Raw genomic sequence first — 21194 nt, 5'->3', positions numbered from 1 at the left:
TACAGTTCTCTGCATGGAAGAAGCTCTCAATAAATCATATTGATTGATTGATTGATTGATTGACTGAATCGCTAGGCATTGACAGGTGATTGCTAGAGGACTAAGACAGAGGTTTTCCTGGGGAGCAGAAGGGAGAGGGAGACAGGACCCCGTGATGAGTGGGGTTAGGGAAGATAAAGGAAGGGTGGAGAAGAGGAAAAAAGAAAAAGGAAAGAATCAAATGTCTGAGTGTGGGAACTCACTGGGAGCCCCGGGGAGATTTCCACAATACAGGCTAGAGTGTGTTAACCAGTAAAGTCTTTAGTGTTTGAGCCTTGATACCACTTGGGAGTGAAGCTGAGGAAGGCAGCTCAGCCTTGGCTAAGCCCTCAGTGTTCTAGAGCCTCTAAAAAGGGAAAGAAGCAGCCCTGCCTCAGTGGATAGAGCACAGGCTCTATCCTAGAGCTCGGCACATAGTAAGCGCTTAACAAATACCAACATTATTAATTCTGGCTCCACCACTTGCCTACTGTGTGACCTTGGTTAAGTCACTTCAATTCTCTGTGCCCCAGTTACCTCAACTGTAAAATGGGGATGAAGACTGTGAGCCCCATGTGGGACAGGGATTGTATCCAGTTGATTAGCTTGTATCTACCCCGGTACTTAATACAGTGTCTGGCATAAAAAAGTAGCCGGCAGCAAACAGAAAGAGAAGAGCCTGGATCTGGAAGTTGGGAAACCTACTTTGGGGTGGTTTGGAGGTTTCTTTTTGGTATTTATTAAGGGCTTACTATGTGCCAGGCACTGTACTAAGCACTGGGGTAGATATAAACTTATCAGGTTGGGCAAAGTTCCTGTCCAAATGGGGCTCACTAATCCCACCTCCTCCACTTGTCTGCTGAGTGAGTTTAGCAGATGACTTCACTTCTTTGGGACTCAGTTTCCTCTTCTTTAGATTTTTTTCTTCTACTTACTTTCTTGTTCCCAATGCAATGCTCAGTAGAATGCTCTGCACAGAGTGGATGCTCAATGGATGTCATTGATTTATTAATGAGAGTACCCTGGAGCGGAAGCTGGGTGAAGTCTGGCATGAATCAATGCCCACTGACAAGTGGAATGGATTTTGCCTGCTCTTAATCTTCCTAGTTCCCAAAGCAACAACCCTCCTTCCTTCCTGAAGAAAACCCCTCTAGGCTATAAGTTAGTTGTGGATAGGGAATGTGTCTGTTTACTGTCATACTGTACTCTCCCAAGCGCTTAGTACAGTGCTCTGCACACCGTAAACACTCAATAAATATGACTGACTGAATGAATGAAACCCCAAGGAATGTCGCTGTAGCAGCTTGAGAGATTTAGCGTCGCTCACACTGTGTCCTGTTGTATTAGATGGATTTAATGTCGCTCACACTGTGTCCTGTTGTATTAGATGGATTAGCATCGCTCACACTGTGTCCTGTTGTATTAGATGGATTTAACATCGCTCACACTGTGTCCTGATGTATTAGATGGATTTAGCGTCACTCACACAGTGTCCTATTGTATTAGATGGAGAAGATAAGTTTACTACCCATGGACCATTGTGATTTTTTTCAAGGTCTATAAAATAGATTCAAGGCCCTGGACAATCGATTTGGGACGCAGACTCTATCGGTCCAGTGCCCAGGGATGCCCTTGGTTAGGCCCTTGAAGTCACTGCCTTAGAGAGTAACCTGGGCTCTTTGCCTCATCAACCTCCATGTCTTGGAGGAGAAACGGTAAGGTTGGAGAGGTAGGGAAGGAGAGGAGGCAGAAGATTGCATTTTTCTCTTTATGGGGCGATAGAGACATGCCCCCAGTGGCTATGACGTTTCTCTAGTCACTCTCCCACCTCAGACAAGCAATCATATTTATTGAGCACTTACTGTGTGCAGAGCACTGTACTAAGCGCTTGGGAGAGTACATCATAATGTAACAGACATATTCCCAGTCCACTGTGAGCTTACAATTTAGAGGATGAGCTCCTTCCCCTCCTCCCCCTTCTCCCTCTTCTTCTTCTCCTCCTTCCTCTTCTCTCTTCCTTCTTCTCTTCTCCCTGCCTTTTCTTTCTCCTTCTCCCTCCTTTTCTTCTCCTCCTTTTTCTTCTCCCTCCTCCTCCTCCACCTACTTCTCCTACTCTTCCTTTTCCTCCTCCTCCTCCTTCTTCCCTTTCCTTTCCTTAATTACCACTACCGCCCTGCCCAAAGCAAGGCAATCCATCTGAAAGCAAGGCTGGTTCCTCAGCAGTAACCATTTCCCGACATTTCATTCTTTGCTTGTTCTCTCTGGCTAGCAAAATATTTCTGAAGATAGAAATAGTCACCCAGAGTAAAGCGACCCCAGAGCAGATGAATTCCTCATTCTCCAGAGACACGCTTTTCTTCTCCCCCGGTGATCTAGTGTCACATGCTCAATCATTCTAAACATGCTTGATGAGGTTTTTTTAATTTTGTCCTTATTTATCTCACACTAGGAATGAACAAAATGCTTGTGTGCAGAAGACAGGGCATGGCGCTTGCCAGATTGAGACTGTCAGCTTGCTGTGGGCAGGGAACCTGTCGACCAACTCATTTATATCATTAACAATAATAATGATGATGGTATTTGTTAAGTACTTTCTGTGTGCCAAGCACTGTTCGAAGAGCTGGGGTAGATTCAGGGTTATCAGGTTGTCCCACGTGAGGCTCACAGTCTTCATCCCCGTTTTACAGATGAGGTAACTGAGGCACAGAGAAGTGAAGTGACGTGCCTAAAGTCACAAAGCTGGCAAGTGGCTGAGCTGGAATTAGAACTCACATCTCTGACTCTGTGTGCAGAGCACTGTATTAAGTGTTTCGGTGAGAACAATACAATAGAACTGGAAGACTTGTTTCCTGGAAATGCCGAGTCCCTTAGAATCAGGACTCTAGACTATAATCTCATCGTGGGCAGGGAATGTATCTACCAACTCTGTAATATTGCCTTCTTCCAAGTGCTTAGTGCTCAATAAATATGATTGATTGACTCAGGGGTTCTATCACAAGTCCTAGAGAGGCTCATTGGAAAAGCCAGGCTCACTTCTCTGGGCCTCCTTAGTCTCATCTGTAAAATGGACCTGCAAATCTGCCTCCTGCGGGAGAATGGAGAAGACAACAGTGTGCTTGCTTAGTGAATTCTGTCCATAAATGCCTACATAGCCTGAGATCTGTGGGAAAGTGAGATTTACCAGAGTTTTCTTTCTGGAGAAAACAATACGTCTGCTTCATTTTTTAACTGAATGGTGTGTTCTTTCACATCCTATTACTCTGGTATGGGATAATTATTTATGTTCTTTCTTAATTAGCTAATTATGCATGTGCTGCAGTATTTCAAATAATAAATCTTTTTATTTAGTTGCTCTTAAGTGGATTTTTGTTTGTTTGAGGTTATGGGGATTTATGAGTCCCCCTGCATTAGGGGGGAGTTTATGGGATTTGGTTAGTGATTTAATTTGTGTTTATTGTTACTGGGGGAGTTTTGGGGGACAGTGTAAAGGAGGGGAGGGCCTGGGAGAGAGCAGAGCTGCTGTTTATGGGGAAGATTGACTCCCTGGAATTGGAAATCGTAGCAGCTGGTTCTGCAGTACATAACAATCAGCATTTTTTTCCCCAAGTCTAAATTGCATGGTCTGTGAGACGAAGTTAAGAGGTTGTTGGATTTTTTGTTTTTTTGTGGTTTATGTTTTGGTTTCCTTAAAGAGTGACTTGATTTTCAGTCTCCCAGGAAGGTGTTCAGAGCACACATGGGACTGAAAAATACCAGAGGCCTGTTTGGTCAGCTTTGGTGTTCAACTTAAAAGGAAGCAGAAACGTTCTGTAGCTGCCTTGAGCCGGCTTCATCGATTCCTGCCTGCCCGAGGCCCTGCTACTACTCTCTCTGAAGCCAGGGATTTCAATTTTCTGCAATAGTCTCGGGAGCCATGGGTGAGAGGAGGAAGGCGACCTCACTGAGACAATGCTACCTGCTCGGAATTGCTCTAGGAGACTTGGAGAGAGAGAAGCAGCATGGCCGAGTGGATAGAGCATGGGCCTAGGCATCGCGAGGACCTGGGTTCTAATCCTGACTCTGCTATCTGTCTGCTGTGAGGCCTTGGGCAAGTCACTTTACTTCTCTGTGCCTCCGTTACCTCAGCTGTAAAATGGGGATTAGGACTGTGAGACCATGGGAAACAGGGACTGTATAGAACCCAATTGGCTTGTCTCCACCCCCGCACTCAGAACAGAGCCTGGCACATAGTAAGCATTTAAGAAATGCCACAATTATTATTAGTAGTAGGGCTCTGAAAGACAAAGAAAAGGAAGGCCAGTGGAAGGAAGGAGCCACTGGGTGGAAATATGGAGAGTAAGGGAAGATGTGTTTTGGAAGTGTCAGAGCGAAAGGGAAAAAGGAATGGGAGGTTGAAGGAGCAGCATGGCCTCGGGGAAAAAACATGGACCTGGGAGTCGGAGGACCTGGGTTTGAGTCCTGGCTCCCCCACTTGTCTTCTCTGTGGCCTTGGGCCAGTCACTGCTTTTTTTCATGGCATTTGTTAAACGCTATGTGCCAAGCACTGTTCTAAACGCCAGGGTGAACACAAGGCAAATCAGGTTAGACAGAGTCCCTGTCCCACACGGGGCTCCCTGTCTTCATCTCCTTCTTACAGATGAGGGAACTGAGGCCCAGAGAAGTTATGTGACTTGGCCAACGTCACACAGAAGACAAGCGGCAGAGCTGGGATTAGAACCCAGAGCCTTCTGACTCCCAGGCCTGGGCTTTAGCCACTCAGCCTTGCTTCTTCAACTATTACTACTATATTACAACTCCTCTTCCTCCTCCTTCTCTTCCCTCCTCCTCCTCCTCCTCTTCCTCCTCCTCTGATTACTACTGCTACTATTTCAACTATTACTACTAATCTATGGAAAGTTTGAGGTGATCCATTAGGTGACATAGCCGGGGATCTGCAAGGCTTCCTGGTGGGAACCTGCTTGCCCAAAATCAGAGGAAGTAATTATCGGGTGGACACAATACTCCCACGGCTCATGCCAGTGAGGGACATCACCTGTAAGAGAAGAGAGACATGGAAGAAGGAAGGTGATAATAATAATAGTTTTGGTGTTTGTTAAGCTCTTACTATGTGTCAGGCACTGTACTAAGCACTGGGGTAGATACAGAGTAATTGGGTTGGACACTGACCCTATCCCACAAGTCACTTAACTCATCTGGGCCACCCCTATTAAGCTCCCAGTCTTAATCCCCATTTTATAGATGAGGTAACTGAGGCAAAGAGAAGTGACGCGACTTGCCCGAGGTCACACAGCAGACAAGTAACGGAAACAGGATTAGAACTCGGGGCCCAGGGCCGTGCTTTATCCACTAGGCCATGCTGGAAGCCCACAGTGGAGAAGGAGCCCCCAGAAATGAGGGCTGTGCTTGCTGATTTATAAATTGAAATTGGTTTTCCTCCCCCACCCCAAACAGCTTATAACCGCATTGTCCCGCATCTCGTTCTGAAAACTCTGAATCTGGGCACCAGAGGAGGATGAATGGGTTTATGCCTCGTCTTGATGTGCTATCGTGCTGGCTGCAGCGTCCCCGGTGAGTTACGAGGCCGAGCGAGGAGCGTGAAGCTGTGAATCACCAATGGCATCTCTCTGGGCTGTGAGCCCCAGATCCTGGCCAGACGGGCCCACTTCCAATAGATCACCGCCCCGCTGTTGACCTTGAATCTTAAGCAAAGTGAAATATAAAGGTCATATTCGTCCCATCACAATCTAAGGAGCGGAAAAATATCCGGCTCTGTGGAGTGTCGATAAATCACCCCTCAAACCATTCCGAGCAAGGCTGAGTTGGTGTCCGACAAGTAACTAGCTCTGTGTTCTCTCTCGGTCTCTGTGAACTCTGTGAACCCAGAATTGCCAAAAGCCCAAGCTTCCTAGGCTGACCTTCAAACTTTTCGTGAAATTCAGCTTTTCCTCTAACTGTGTCTGCACACGACCAATCCGTAGACAGACGTCGAATGTGTCCCAGAATCCTCTTTGCCTTTACTGCCCAGATGCTGACTTTATTTTTTTACGGTATTTGTTAAGCCCCTTCTATATTCCAGGCACTGTACTAAACACTGGGGTTGTACAAGCTAATCAGGTTGGACAAAATTCTTCTCCCACATGGGGTTCACAGTATTAATCTCCATTTCACAGATAAGGGAACTGAGGCCCAGATGAGTTAAGTGACTTGCCCAAGGTCACCCAACTGACAGTCGATCAATCATCAGTCTCGTCCACACCAAGTCTTCTCACAATTTTCCAGTTTCCACTCCAAACCTGGTACTTCATCACGGTATTGGTTACTTATGGTATTTGTTCCTTGCTTACTAGTATTAGGCCACTTCTCTAAGCTCTGCGATAGACAAAAGATAAGCCAATTAGGCATAGTCCCTATCCCACATGGGGCTCACAGCCTAAATAGAAGAACAGTACTCATTCTCATCCTTACCTCGGAACACCAGTGCAGCTATGAGCTTTAAAGCTTAATTTTCCAAAATGGCAGACCTCCCGTAGTTGCTCCTTCACCTCTCCTCCACGCTTGCTTCTTCTCCTCCCCTCCATGATCGTTCCTTTTCCTCTCCTCCACGGTTGCTCCTTCTCCTCTCCTCGGTGGTCATTCCTTCCTCTCTCTTCCATGGTTTCTCCATCTTCTCACCTCCACTGGTGTTCCTTCCCCTCTCCGCCATGGTTGCTTCTTCTCCTCTCCTCCATGGTTGCTTCTTCTCCTCTCCTCCATGTTTGCTTCTTCTCCTCTTCTCCCTGATTGTTCTTTCCCCTCTCTTCCACTGTTGTTCCTTCTCCTCACCTCCATAGTTGCTCCTTCCTCTCCCCTCTATGGTTGTCCCTTCTCCTCTCCTCCATGATTGTTCCTTCTCCTCTCCTCCATGGTTGCTCCTTCTTCTCTCCTCCAACATTTTCCCTTCCCCTCTTCTCCAAGGTGAGGGTTATATCTTCTTTCCATCTCCTCACACAGGGGCCATTTCTGAGCCCTGCTCCAGTGGGATGAGAAACACTTTGGGAAATGGGAAAACACAGTGGCCCTCCACTTTTCTATCAATGAGACCTACTGAAGCCCCCGTGAAGCCGCATCTGACAGGAAGCGACCTCCTCTTGGGTCACAGCCGTGGACGGAGACTTGACTGCCCTTCTCCTGAGCAGCCCTGCATGCCTCTGGCTTCAGCTGGCAACTGCCTCGTTACTTCCCATCTCCCAACCCTCCTTCTTTCCTTGACCAAATGCGAGAAGCAGTAACTCGGTCCCTCTCAGAAGCACAGTGGTGTCTTCTTCAAGTGGGATACCCAGGTGGCAAAGAATAGCGCCAGTTAGCTCAGGCTATGGAGGCCAATTCACACCAATAAATGGCAATAAATAGGTGTCCAGGAAATTACAGGCATTGACATTTAAGGAAATCACATCTTCCATGTATTCATTACACAGAAACACTGAAATGCATTTAGCTGGATCTATTCAATGGTAATTGTCCCATTGAGTCAGGCCTGGGCCTCTCAATAGGGGCCATTATCAACTTCATCCTTCATTACAGCCCGTTGCAATAATAACCCTCAGCATCTCTGTCACACATGCGAACTCCCATGTCCCACAGGGCCTGCTCATCAAGGAAATCCCCACCTGGGAGGCTGAAGGTCAACCCTGTCATCCCCCTGCAGCAGCAGCTGAAATCCAGAGAGCTGAACCCCTCTTATGTTCCTCCAGCTATACCCAGTGCTCGTGAGCGGATGGGGAAGCTTGAAAATGAGAAGCAGTGTGGCCTAGTGGAAAGAGCCTGGCCCTGGAGTCACAGGATCTGGATTGAAGTCAGTGAGTCAATCAATTGCATTTATTGAGCTCTCACTGTGGGTGCAGAACACTGTACTAAGCACTTGGGAGGGTACAATAAAACAATAAACAGACATATCCCCTGCCCACGACAAGCTTACAGCCCAGAGCGGGGTCTAATCTTCGGTCGACCACTTGTCTGCTGTGTGACCCTGGACAAGGCTCTTAACTTCTCCGTACCTCAGTTACCTCATCTGTAAATTGGGGATTAAATCCTCCTCCCTCCGACTTTGAGAGCAGTACGTGGGGCAGGCTGTTTCCAACCAGATGATCTTCTATCTATCCCAGTGTTTAGAACAGCGCCTGACGCTTAGTAGGTGCTTAATAATACCATTTTAAAAAAGAAAAATGTGTTAGGTTTCAGGTGGAGTGATGGTAGTCTCTCCTGAGCTCTGTGGACAGGGAATGTGGCTGTTTATTGTTATATTGCACCCTCCCAAGCCCTTAGTACAGTGCTCTGCACACAGTAAGTGCTCAGTAAATACAACTGAATGAATGAATGGATGAGGATAAGTGACTGAGAGGTCGTCTCCTCTTTTCTTGCCTCTCTGGACCACACCACCCCTTGCTGTTGGCCTTAGCGACTAAAAGTGCTCCATCAGTCAATCAGTCTGTCAGTTAATCCATCAGCATAAAGTTGTTAAGGAATCTCTGGCTCAAGGGCCCTGTCCCACGTGCTTTGGGGAGGGCCAGAAGGAGGAGAAGACTCAGTCTTTGTCCTTGAGGAACTGACAGACGGGGCAGAGATGGAGATGCAGAGAAACAGAGGAGATGAAAAGAGGGACCGACTAATAAAAGCACAAAAGAGGAAATTCCAGCACCAACAAAAGAATCCTAATTTACGAGGCATCTGCCAGCACTAACGGATCACTAGAAAGATCGGTTCAACCTTCCAACGTCGCTAAAATCCATCCTTTTCCCTTCCAACCAAACCGCTACCAGATTAATCCATGCACTTATCCTATCCTGCCTTGTCTACTGCATCTGCCTCCTCGCTGACCTCCCGGCCTCTCGTCTCTCCCCACTCTTTACGCTGCAGTCCCGATCATTTTTCTAAAAAAGCCTTCAGTCCACATTTCCCCATTTCTCAAGAATCTCCTTTGGTCGCCCGTCTACTTGTGCATCAACAGAAACTCTTTACCGTCGGTCTGAAAGCACTCAATCACCTTATCCCGCCTACCATACCTCCCTCATTTCCTACTATAACACGGACTGCACACTTCACTGCTCTAATGCCAACCTATTCACTGTACCTCGATCTCGTCTATCTCACCGCCGACCTCTCGCCCACATCCTGCTTCTGGCCTGGAGTGTCCTCCCCCTTCATATCCAACGGACTTTCACTCTCCCCACCTTTAAAAGCATATCTCCTCCAAGAGACCTTTCCCAACTAAGCCCTTATTTTCTTTTCTCCTACTCCCTTTGGTGTCACTTTTTCACCTGGATTTGCCCCCTTAATAATAATAATGGTTTTTGTTAAGAGTTTACTATGTGCAAAGCACTGTTCTAAGCGCTGGGGGGATACAGAGTGATCAGGTTGTCCCAGGGGGGCTCACAGTCTTAGTCCCCATTTTACAGATGAGGTAACTGAGGCACAGAGAAGTAAAGTAACTTGCCCAAAGTCACACAGCTGACAAATGGCAGAGCCGGGATTAGAACCCATGACCTCTGACTCCCAAGCCCGTGCTTTTAACACTGAGCCGCTCTTTATTCCCCCCTCCCTTAATCTCATAGCACATATGTATATATGTGTATTTTTTTATATTAATGTTTGTAATCCCTTCTAGGCTGAAAGCTCACTGTGGGCAGAGAAAGTACCTAGCAACTCTGTTTTACTGTACTCTCCTAAGCACTTAGTCCATTGCTCTGCACACACTAAGCACTCAATAAATATGATTCATTGATGATGGTGAATTTGTTCATCGGAGAAGGCTGCATGAAGGAGGTGGGATTTGGCTTCTGTTAATGCTTGCAGTTCTTTTGGAGAACGTGTGGACCAAGTCAATGGGATGGATATTCTGCAGTCGATCCATGATGTCAGTCAATCATATTTATTGAGCACTTACTGAGTGCAGACGATTGTACTAAGCACGCGGGAGAGTACAATTTAATCGACACATTCACTGTCCTCAGTGCGTGCAGAGCACCTTGCTAAGCACTTGAGAGAATACGGTGCTTGGCACATAGTAAAGGCTTAGCAAATACCACAGTCCCCTTTATTAGAAGTATAGTAGAGACGTGTTTTCTCAAGAAGTCTACAGCCTAGACTTGTACTATCGTGTCTATTTGCTCACTGGCCAGCATCTTTCTCCATCTTCTTCCTCCCTGATCCTCCATGATTCCTTCTCCAACCCGATCGCCCCCCCAAATAATTTTGCATATTGCAGACCGTTGGAAACCCTTTTGCTCCAAATTTAAGGAGAACTTTTCCGCTTCTGCCACCCACAGAATCCCTGTAGATCACTCTTTCTAAGCCTTAATTAGTTCCATCCCTGTCACGTAATGCTTCATTAGAGTGACAGACGGTGTCAGGGATGGGATCAGCAGAAACTCAACCCAGAGAAATGCTGAGTCCGTTCATCGCGCCAATCAGGCAAGATAACCAACGGTTCAGGGCGGAGAGGGCAGACTGGCTTCCAGACTCGGGAAATTGAATCTCCAGATGGTTGCCGGCATGTGAAACCTGCTTGTCATCCAGAGGTAGGAGTGAAAAATGGGTGGAGACAAGATTTTCAGCACTTGTAAGCAACAGGGGTAATGGAGAGCCACGAGCCGTTTCGGCGGGAAAGAAATTAATTTATTCATTTATTCATTTGTTCAATCCACTCATCCAATCGCTCCTTCATTCGGTCACTCATTTATTCATTCTTCCATGTATTCATCCATTCATACATGCATTCACGCAATCTTTCATTCACTCATTCATTCGACCATTCATTCGTTCTTCCATGTATTCATTCCCTCCTTCGTTCATTCTTTTATCCATTCCCTTTTGCATTCATTCAGTAGTTATTTACTAAGCACCTATTGTGCACAAAGCACTGTTCTGAGCACTAAGAAGAAACAACCACCGGCTGAGAATTAGAGCAGGGCACTCCAAGGGATTCACAACCTAAGAATGAGCTGGGGGAAGGATAGGTGGTGGACACATCGCTAAAATCTGTCCTTTCCTCTCTAGCCAATCTGCTATTATGTTAATCCAAGCCCTTGCCCTCTCTCACCTTGATTACTGATCTCCCTGCCTCCTGTCTCTACCCACTTCAGTCCCTACTTCGCTCTGCTGCCTGGATCATTTTTCTACAAAAATGTTCAGGCCAGGTTCTCCCACCCCTCAAGGACCTCCAGTGGTTGCCCATCCACCTCCGCATCAAACAGAAACTCCTCACCATCGGTTTTAAAGGACTCATTCACCTTGCTCCCCTCTACTTTACCTTGCTGTTTTCCTACAATAACCCACCCTGCATACTTTGCTCCTCTAATGCCAACTCCTCACTGTACCTTGATCTCATCTATCTTACTGGTGATTTCATGCCCATGTCCTGCCTCCGGCCTGGAATGCCCTCCTTCTTCATATCTGTCACACTATTATTCTCTTCATCTTCAAAGCCTTTGTTCATTCATTCATTCATTCAATAGTATTTATTGAGCGCTTACTATGTGCAGAGCACTGTACTAAGCGCTTGGGATGAACAAGTCGGCAACAGATAGAGACAGTCCCTGCCGTTTGACGGGCTTACAGTCTAATCGGGGGAGACGGACAGACAAGAACAATGGCACTAAACAGCGTCAAGGGGAAGAACATCTCGTAAAAACAATGTTACATATCCACGGTGAAGCATCTGGCTTCCAACCCCATGAGTGCTCAGCAGGACGGGACACCCACCCATCCCATGGCTCCTCACTCCGTGCAGGCAGAGCGGCCGTGCAGGCAGAGCGGCCTTAGCACATCTGTTCTGAGAGGCCTTCCCTGACTAGGCCCTCATTTCCTCTTCTCCCATTCTCTTCTGCATCACCCCTGAACTTGGATTTGCTCCCTTTACTCACCTTTCCTACAGCACTTTTGTGCCGATCCGTAATTTATTGACGTACATTAGTGTCCGTCTCCCTCTCCAGACTGTAAGATAGTTGTAGGCTGGGAACGTATCTACCAGCTCTCATATAGTTCTCTCCCAAGAGCTTAGTACAGTGCTCTGCACATAGGAAGGCCCTGAGTTCTAATCCTGCCTCCTCCACTTGTCTGTTATATGATCTTGGGCAGATCACTTAACGTCTTTATGCCTCAGTTCCCTCATCTGCAAAATAGAGAGTAAGACTGTGAGCCCCATGTGGGACGTGGACTGTGATTTGCTTTTATCTACTCCAGTGCTCAGTACAGTGTCTGGCACCTAGCGAGTGCTTAACCAGTGCCGTTTTAAAAAAAGGAGGGAGAACAAGTATTGAATCCCAATTTGGCAGATGAGGGAAATGAGGTACAGAAAAGTTATTTGACTAACCCAAGGTCACACAGCAGACAAGTAGAGGATCAAGGGTTAGAATCCAGGTCCTCTGATTCCTGGACTCATGTTCTTTCCACTAGGCTGTGCTGCTTCCCAATATTCATATTCAGATAGGATTCAGCAAACTGCCCAGCTATTTGGGTGTCAAACAGATTTTTGGAGAATCAGAGAGAAAGAAGAAGGAATGTGCTCCAGTATTGCCAGATAAATGGCAACCCACCCCAGTAACTACCCCAGATCTTAGAACAGTGTTTGACACATGGCAAGTGCCTAATAATAGTAATAATAATAATAATGATGGTATTTGTTAAGCTCTTACTTTGTCCAACAGTGTTTTAAACCCTGGGGTAGATACAAGCTAATCAAGTTAGACACCGTCCCTATCCTGCATGAGGCTCACAGTCTTAATCCCCATTTTACAGATGAGGTAACTGAGGCACAGAGAAGTGATTTGCCCAAGGTCAAGCAGCAGACAAGTGACAGAATCGGGATTAGAATCCAGGTCCTTGGATTCTAGGACTCTCAAGCCCACACAGAAAAAAAAAAAATGAAAGAGACCAAGAGACCAGTCCAGAGTCCCTTCTGCCCCATCCCTGAGATCTCTGGAGCCAAAGTCGATTACTTCTACAATCTGTAATTAATCTTTAAAACCTCGCTGAAATGCTCATTGAGACGCTGCAGTTTTATGTGACTCTAGATTCTACAGACAGTAATTGCCAGTGCTGGAAGAGCAATCTCGCCTCCTCTGTGGAAATTCAGGCTTGGTAAATAGATTTATACGTAATTAACAAGTGGTGGAGACTGCCTAGCAACAGTGTCATTCATTTGGAGGCTCATCCTTGGTGTTTCTGGTTCCCGTTGCCGGGGGGTGCCTAGGGAGCGACTCCCTGGATTTATGGATCGGTCAGCTGGCGGGTGCCAGAGCATTTATTTTTTCCGGTATTCATTAAGCGCTAACTCTGTGCCAAGCACTGGACCAAGCACTGGGATAGTTGCAAGGTAATCAGGTTGGACACAATCCCTGTCCCACATGGGGCTCACGGTCTTAATCCCCATTTTGCAGATGAGCTAACTGAGGCCTAGAGAAGTGAAGTGCTTAAGGCATATCAAGTGCTTAAGGAATATCAAGTGCTTAAGGTAAACAGATCCCATTGCATAGGTGACACAGAAGGGAGAGGAAGTACGGGAGAAGAGGTCTTAGTTGGGGAAGGCATCTTGGAGGAGATGTGCTTTTAATAAGGTTTTGAAGGTGGGGAGAGGGATGGTCTGCTGGATCTGAAAGGGGAGAGAGTCCTGGGTCAGAGACGGGATGTGGGTAAGGGGTCAACAGCGAAACAGAGGACAAAGGTACAGTTAGTAATGTTGGTATTAGAGGAGCAAAGACTGTGGGATGGGTTGTAGTAGAAAAGAAGTGAGGTGACGTAGGAGAAGGCCGGGTGCTTTAAAGCCGATAGTGAGGAGCTTGTGTTTGATGCACAGGTGGATGGGCAACCACTGGAGGTTCCTGAGGAGTGGGGAAGCGTGGACTGAACTTTTTTTAGAAAAACGATCCAGTCGGCAGAGTGATGTATGGACTGGATTTGGGAGAGAAAAGAGGCAGGGGGATCAACTAGGAGTGTAGCCCTGGGAGTCGGAGGACCGGGGTTCTAATGCCGGCTCTACCACTTGCCCGTTGTGTGACCCTGGGCAAGTCACTTCACTTATCTTTGCCTCTGTATCCTCTTCTGCAAAATGGAGATCAGATGGATTTTGAGCCCTCTGTGGGAGAGGGGAAGTGCCCTCCGTGCCTCGGTTTCCTCATCTCCGAAATGGGGATTCACCATACCGGTTCTCCCTCCCTCTCAGACTCACACAGGATAGGGACTGCGTCGGATCTGATTGCATTGCATCTACCTTAGGGGTCGGCATATAGTGAGGACTTAACAGATACTATAATTATTATTATGTTGCAGTAGAATTACTAGACATGATGCCTTCCTTCCAGCGATTTACAATCACATGATGCTTTCTGCAGTTTATTTAGTTCTTAATAATTCATATCCCCCTTTGGATCTGAAATTTGTATGCGTCTTCGGAGTTCTTTTAGTTATTGCGTGTGTGTTGTCTTGGGTGTGCTCAGCTTCTTCATTAGATTGCAAACTCACTGAGAGCACCGTTGACCAATCAATAATCAATGATATTTAGCTTCCTGAACGTACTCAAATGGCCAGCACAGGGTTCTACACCAAGGGAGACCCTGATAAATGTCAGTGGTACTTGCAGTTATATTAGCTAAACTTTTACAGTCCTAGCTTGCACAGGCTCATTTATTCATCCCTCCTCCCAGCCCCACAGCACTTATGTCCATATCTGTAATTTATTTAATTTAAATTAATGTCTCTCTTCCCCTCGAGACTGTAAACTCCTTGTGGGCGGGGAATGTGTCTGTTATATTGTTCTATTGTACTCTCCCAAGGGCACAGTACAGTGGTCTGCGCGGAGTAAAGTGCTCAATAAATTAAATTGAATGAATGAATGCTTCTCTAGATTGTAAATTCCTGGTGGGCAGGCAGTGGGTCTACAAACTTTGTTTTATCTCCTCAGTGCTTAGTATAGTGATCTGCAACAGTAAGCCCTCAGTAAATACCCTAAATCAAGATTGATTGATTGATTACAGGGAAAGGAATGTGTCAAGCCAGGTGGGCAAGGAAGCATTCATCCGTCGATCGATCAATAGGATTTATGAAGTGCTTAGTATGTGCAGAGTACTTGGGAGAGTACGATGGAATAAGTAGTCACAATCCCTGCCTTCAAGGGGCTTACAGACTAGTGGGGAAACAGATATTCAAAGAAATTACAGGCAGGGGAAGCATAAGGAACTGTACATAACCGCCGTGGGTGAGGGTGAGGTGAATATCAAGTGCTTGGGGGGGGGCGTGTGAGGACTGAAGTGCCGAGGTGACTCAAAAGGGAGAAAAAAATAGCATGGGGTGATGAACAATGACTCGGGGAAGGCTTCCTGGAGGAGATGCCATTTTAGCAAGGTTTTGGAGATGGGGAAAGGGATGATCTTCATGCTCGTCTTTCCCTATGTCTCCCCAGAGGCAAGAGCAGCGAGGGTGGTTAAGGAATAGTCAGAGGCTGGGGAATTATCTATCTCTGGGTGTCAAGCTTGGCATAGCATTGAGGCCGGAGGGTGTATGTGTGGGAGTGGGTGGGAGGTTGGTGGGAGGGAGGGTGGTAATGTAGAAGGCTCCTTGGGTCCGTTAAAGAGAAAAGACAATGTTCCTTCCCTCAGTGACCAGCCGGTCGTAGGTGAGATGAGGTGGGATCCAGGCTGTCCGCATCAGTCTGGATAGATTCCACAGTGTAATTATGCGTAGAGCTGTATATGTCTGTTATTTATTTATTTGTTCATTTATATTAATGTCTGTCTCCCCCTCTAGACAGGGAGCTCATTGTGGGTAGGTATGGGTTTGTTTGTTATTGCACTGTACTCTCCCAAACGCTTAGTACAAGTGCTTCGCACACAGTAAGAGCTCAATAAATATGATTGAATGAATGAATGAGTCACTTGAGTTCATCTGAGCCTCTTTTCTCTTTCCCTCTCTCTCTCTCCCCATCTCTCTCCCCCTTTCTGTACCGCTCTATCCATTTCTTTCTGCCCTCTGCCTCTCTCTGTGTTTCTCCCTCTATTACTCTCCCCCTTTCTCTTCATTTCTTTCTCTCTATTTCTCTATTTCTACCTCCGCCTCTCTTGGTTTCGCTCCCTGTTTATCTTTCATTCTCTCTTTCTATATTTTTCTCCATTTTGTTCTCCACTTCTCTCTGTCTCTCTCTGCTTCTTTCTCCCACTCTCACCATTTCTCCATTTCTTTGTCTCTGTATCTCATTCTGCTTCTATCTCTATCTCTCATTCTCTCTCATTCTGTTTCTCCATTTCTTTCTCCACTCCTCTCTGCCTTTGTTTCTCATTCTCTTTCAATCTCTCTCTGTCTCTTCCTCTGTTTCTCTCCCCCTCCCTCCCTCTCTGTCTCTGTATGTATCTCTCATCCTGCTTCTATCTCTATCTCTCTGTATCTCCGTCTCTCTCTCTCTCCATCTCTCTCTCCATTTATCTCTGTCCCTATATCTCATCCTGCAACTATCTCTAACTCTCTGTATCTCCACTTCTCACTCTTTGTCTCTCTCTGTCTCTCTCTCTCCGTATATCTCTGTCTCTGTATCTCATTCTGCCTCAATCTCTGTCTCTTCCCCCGCTTCTCTCTCCCTTTCTTTCTCTCCCTCTCTTTCTCCATTTCCTCCCTGCCCCTGTCACCTCTTGCCCTCTCTTTCTGCCTCCAAGGATGATCCCGGCTTCCAACAAAGCCTTCGTGGTGAACAACCTGGTGTCCGGGATGGGCTACGACCTCTGCGTCCTGGCCATGTGGGAGGACACGGCCACCACCCTGACGGCCACCAACGTCGTGGGCTGCGCCCAGTTCTCCACCACCGCGGACTCGGCCCAGTGCCAGTCTCTGCGCGGCCAGTTCCTGGGGGGCACCATGGTCCTGGTGGTCGGAGGCGTCGTCGTGGCCACCCTGCTGGTCTTCATCGTCATCCTCCTGGTGCGCTACAAGGTGTTCGGCCAGGCCCAGAACAAGATGGCCAGCGTCAGCAATGTCCACTCCCAGACCAATGGGGCCCCCGCGTCCGTGCAGAACGGGGGGCCCCCGCTGGCCGACCCCAAGGTCGGGGGGAGGGATGACCCGATGGAGCTGAACCGCGGGGGCCCCATCCAAGGCCGCGTCTCCCCCTTTTCGTCGTCGTCATCTTCCTCCTCGTCCAGCTCCTTGGATAGGCAGGCCAGGGCCGGGCTGAGCCCACACAGCGAGCCGGGCACCCTGGCCAGCAAGTGGCGGCCGGCCTCCCGGTCCAGACACAACCTCGACCGCTTGATGGGGGCCTTCGCCTCGCTGGACCTGAAGGGCCAGAAGAGGGAGGAGCCTTCGAGCTCCAGGACTCCATCCGGACCGGGGCCGGCGGCCGGAAGGCACTCGGACAGGGAGCCGCTGCTGGGGGCCCGGGACTCCGGGGCCCGCGGCCTCCTCACTCTCCCCCTTGAGGGGAAGACTAAGCGCAGCCACTCTTTCGACATGGGGGATTTTTCCACGGCGCAGAGCTGCAGCTACCCCAGAAAGATCACTCGCATTTGGACAAAGCGCAGCCTCTCAGTGAACGGCATGCTCTTGCCATTCGAGGACGCGGACCAGTCGGGGGCCAAAGTGACTTATGGCAGCTCAGAATGGGTGATGGAAAGCACGGTATAAACCCAAGGGTCTCCCCTCTTCCCCTCCTGCTCCACCCACCCATGAGCCAGAGGGGAAGGGGGTGGTCCAGGCACACAGAGAGATCTAGCTTTGGGACGTTGGGGGCAGCCGGAATCTGAACTTGTGGAGACCGAGGGTGGAGCTGGTCACCCGGAGATGGATGATGGAACATCACGGGGCGGGGTCCCTCGTGGCGGTTTGGGTCGAGGGGCCCGTCCTTTTCGTTTTGGTGACCCGATCTAGCTCGGGTTCAGAGACCTCAGGTGAGGTCATCCGGAGTTGAGGTCACGGCGACACGGGGAGGAGGCCCCTGCTCTTCCATCCAAATTCAGCTCCGAGGGGTCTCGGGATGGGAGCGTGGAACCTGAATACCGAGTGGATGAGCTAACATGTCACAGGGACACAGTTAGGAAGGTGCTGTGGGTGTGGTGGAGAATTGGGTGGTCTGAGCCCAGTTAAAACTGCTGCCCCCGAGTCTACCCTACATGCCCCCCTGCCCCAACCAAGCCCCTTCATCGATAACAACCCCCAACCGAACCAGGCGTAAAAGACAGCTGGCAGCCGGGAATTCACAAAAGCTCTGAAAGAAGGGGGTGTTAGTATTTCTCCTTTTTTGTTTTGGGGTTTTGGTTTCTCTTTTTACTGCTAGCAGAACTGAGCACTCTGCTGGTCACACAGCGATTGGGAGGTAATCCCTGGCTGTCAATCTGATGGTGGCTCGGGTGATGGGAGAGAGTCCTTTTCTGACACCTGAATCTCCATGATGCCAGGGCCCCCGGGGCTTGGGTTGGGGGTTTGTGAGGGGTGGAGGAAGAGGCTTGGTCTTTTTTCTTCTTCCGCTTCACCACCTGCCCAGGGCCGGGCCAGAGATACGTGCGGCCTGCGGAACCCCGAAAACCCGGCACAGACTGGATCTCTTTGTGCAATAAAACCCAGGAGCTGCTGGGAAGTGATCTTCCGGGAGGGTGGGTGAGCTTAGCAGGAAACTGGAAGGTCCTGGGGCTGGGGGGAGGGACGAGGGGGAGATATGCTTTGTTTCTGCTCATGAAACATTTCCATGTAAGGAAAAAGAAAAAGGCTTAGGGAGGGGTGGGACTCCCGGAGAAAGCTCTTCAGGTAAAAACGATACCGACATCAGCTCTGTCGTTCTCTCTGTCTCGCGATCTCTGTCTCGTCATGACTCCCTGTCTGTGCGTGTGTCAGCCCCAGACTCTGTCTCTCCCTCATTTCCCCCCACCACTCCTCTGTCTTGAACGGAGAAAAGGGGCTGGAGAGTTCAGTTTTGTTAAAGTCGACGAAGCAGCTCTTTCCCAGACTAGGAATGATTCCAGAAATGTGGGTCATGGGGTCACCCCTGGGGTGGACTGTGGGCTGGGACATCCGGATTGGATTTAAACAGAAGCCTCTTGGCCAACCGTCCTCTCCTACTCCACCCTTCCCCCTCATCGCACGCCTCTGCCCGTCACTGCCAGGCCCAGCTCAGTAGATGGTTATGTACTGAGAGCCCACTATGTGCAGAGCACTGTTCTGAGCACTCGAGAGAGTACGATATGACTTGTAGACTTAATTCAGGCTTGTTCTCAGTATCCGTCTATCCAGATAAGAGGGACGAGGCCTTTCTGTAGAGCTGCCTCAGCTCCATTCGAGCCATTGAGGATTTCACTGGGGTGACCGATGGGTTGTTCTTTCCCCTCTTTCCTTCCTCTCTCCCTCCCTCTTTCCATCCCTCTGCCCTCTCTTCCACAATCTGGCTGAGAAGGAGCCCCGGGTGACTCTGTTCTTTCTATTTTATTTTTTTTGGGGGGGTTGGGTCCAGGGAGAATGGAAGGTGCTGGGGAAAGAGCCAGACTCGATGTTTATTCTTTTGAACGGCTCAAAGATGCATTGTGGCTCAGCTGTGTACTTGCTCTTGTGTTTACCATGTTTCCTCCTTGGAGTTTTAGAAAATGACATCCCTGTGGTCAGAATATGATTATCATTCTTTTCTTTTTGCTACAAAATGTACAGTAAAGAGATTCTTGGGAAAAAAAGAATGTTCTTTCTGTGAACGTCCAGACTTCTTTTCAGGAGACGTGAATCGATATCCTTATGTCGGCCCTTGCTGCTGTTTTTCAGACACATTACCTGGGATTCAGTCCCCTTGCAGAGCTGTGGGGATGTGGGATGAGCCACCGTGGTTGTCAGAAATGGACGCGGCCCCCGGCTGGGGCCGCTGAAGGAAGCCGGGTACTGACTGCCCGTCCGATCCGCAAAAATGGTATCATTGTTGCCCAAATTCCCCAACAAGGCTTTATCTCTCTTCCTGCCACCCTCCGCTCCCTTTTATCCCACAAAACACACCCCTCAGAAACTCCCAAGAGTCTCTACAGCCAAAACACATTTCTTCCCAGAAAAGGCTGGGGAAAATCAGCATAGAGAGGGGGGAAAAATGTCTCAGTATATTCAGTTTCCATTAGCCCCACAGACTATTTCTCCCTTAGCCCTGCTGCTTGATTCCTCATTTAAAATTGAGCATGTGACCACTGTAGATTTTCTGGCTGCCCCAGAACTATGGCTTCATTTTTCAGAAAATCCCCGAACCCATTTCTAAACATGCCCGAAGTTTTCTTTAAGAGTTGGACCAGGAAACTAGTCTCCTACGGGGGGCTGTTCCTTGGACCGTTTACTAGACAAGAGAGAAAGAGAGGCACAGAATGAGAGATTGAGAGATAGGTAGAGAGGAAGAGTCCCAGAGATAGAGAAGGAGAAAAAGACGGAGATAAAGAGGCAGGGGGAGGAAGTGAGCCAAGAGAGAGACAGACAACATCCCTGTCCTTCCTGGTTCTCTTTTTTATGGTATTTGTTAAACGCTTCCTATGTGTGAGGCAGTGTACTAATCGCTGGAGTAGATACAGGCTAATCAGGTTGGTCCCCATGGGGTTCAGATCTCAATCTTCGTTTTTACAGATGAGGTAAATGAGGCACAGAGAAGTGAAATGATTTCCCCAAGGTCATACAACAGACAAGTGGCGGAGCTGGGATTAGAACCCAAGGTCACACAACAGTCAAAAATGAAATAAATAAATGTTGATTTTTCTGAAGCTCTTACTATGTACCACACACTGTACTAAGCACTGGCGTAAATACAAGGTAATCAGGTCCCAAACAGGACTCATGGTCTATGTAGGAGGGAAGACAGTCAGTCAATGGTATTTATTGAGTGCTCACTGTGTGAGCTGTACTGAGATCTTGGGAGAGTTCCCTATAACAATATACCAGGCACATTCCCTGCCCACAAGGAGCTTACAGTCTAGAGGGCCAGGTATTGAATCCCCTGGTCATGCTTCTTCTCACCGACCTCTCAGAAACAAAACTGATCGGGGCCTCCCTCCCTACAGCGCTCTGCACACACTAAGCGCTCAATAAATATGACCGAATGCATGAATGAGGAACTGCCCTCTTAACTGAGAACAGTCACCGTTCAAGTGCCGTCTCCCAGGAATTTTATCGGATCAGAAGTCACCACCGGAGATGTCCTGCATTCCACCCATCCCCTCCAA

At 48.2% G+C, this 21194-nt stretch overlaps 1 protein-coding gene across 1 annotated transcript in view; it reads left to right on the top strand.

Annotated features, from left to right (window-relative positions):
* The window catches only part of LRFN2 (leucine rich repeat and fibronectin type III domain containing 2), a 171514-nt gene extending 151826 nt beyond the window's left edge, over positions 1 to 19688 (top strand). Inside the window, exon 3 of the mRNA XM_029047692.2 lies at positions 16692 to 19688. Coding sequence (XP_028903525.1) covers positions 16692 to 17655 — 964 coding nt within the window. The 3' untranslated portion in view covers positions 17656 to 19688. The remainder of the gene's footprint in view (positions 1 to 16691) is intronic.
* The last annotated feature ends 1506 nt before the right edge of the window (positions 19689 to 21194 follow it).

This window comes from Ornithorhynchus anatinus, chromosome 19, assembly GCF_004115215.2.
Source record: "Ornithorhynchus anatinus isolate Pmale09 chromosome 19, mOrnAna1.pri.v4, whole genome shotgun sequence".
In the NCBI taxonomy this organism is placed as follows: domain Eukaryota; kingdom Metazoa; phylum Chordata; class Mammalia; order Monotremata; family Ornithorhynchidae; genus Ornithorhynchus; species Ornithorhynchus anatinus.
This window is presented reverse-complemented; position numbering and strand designations above follow the sequence as displayed.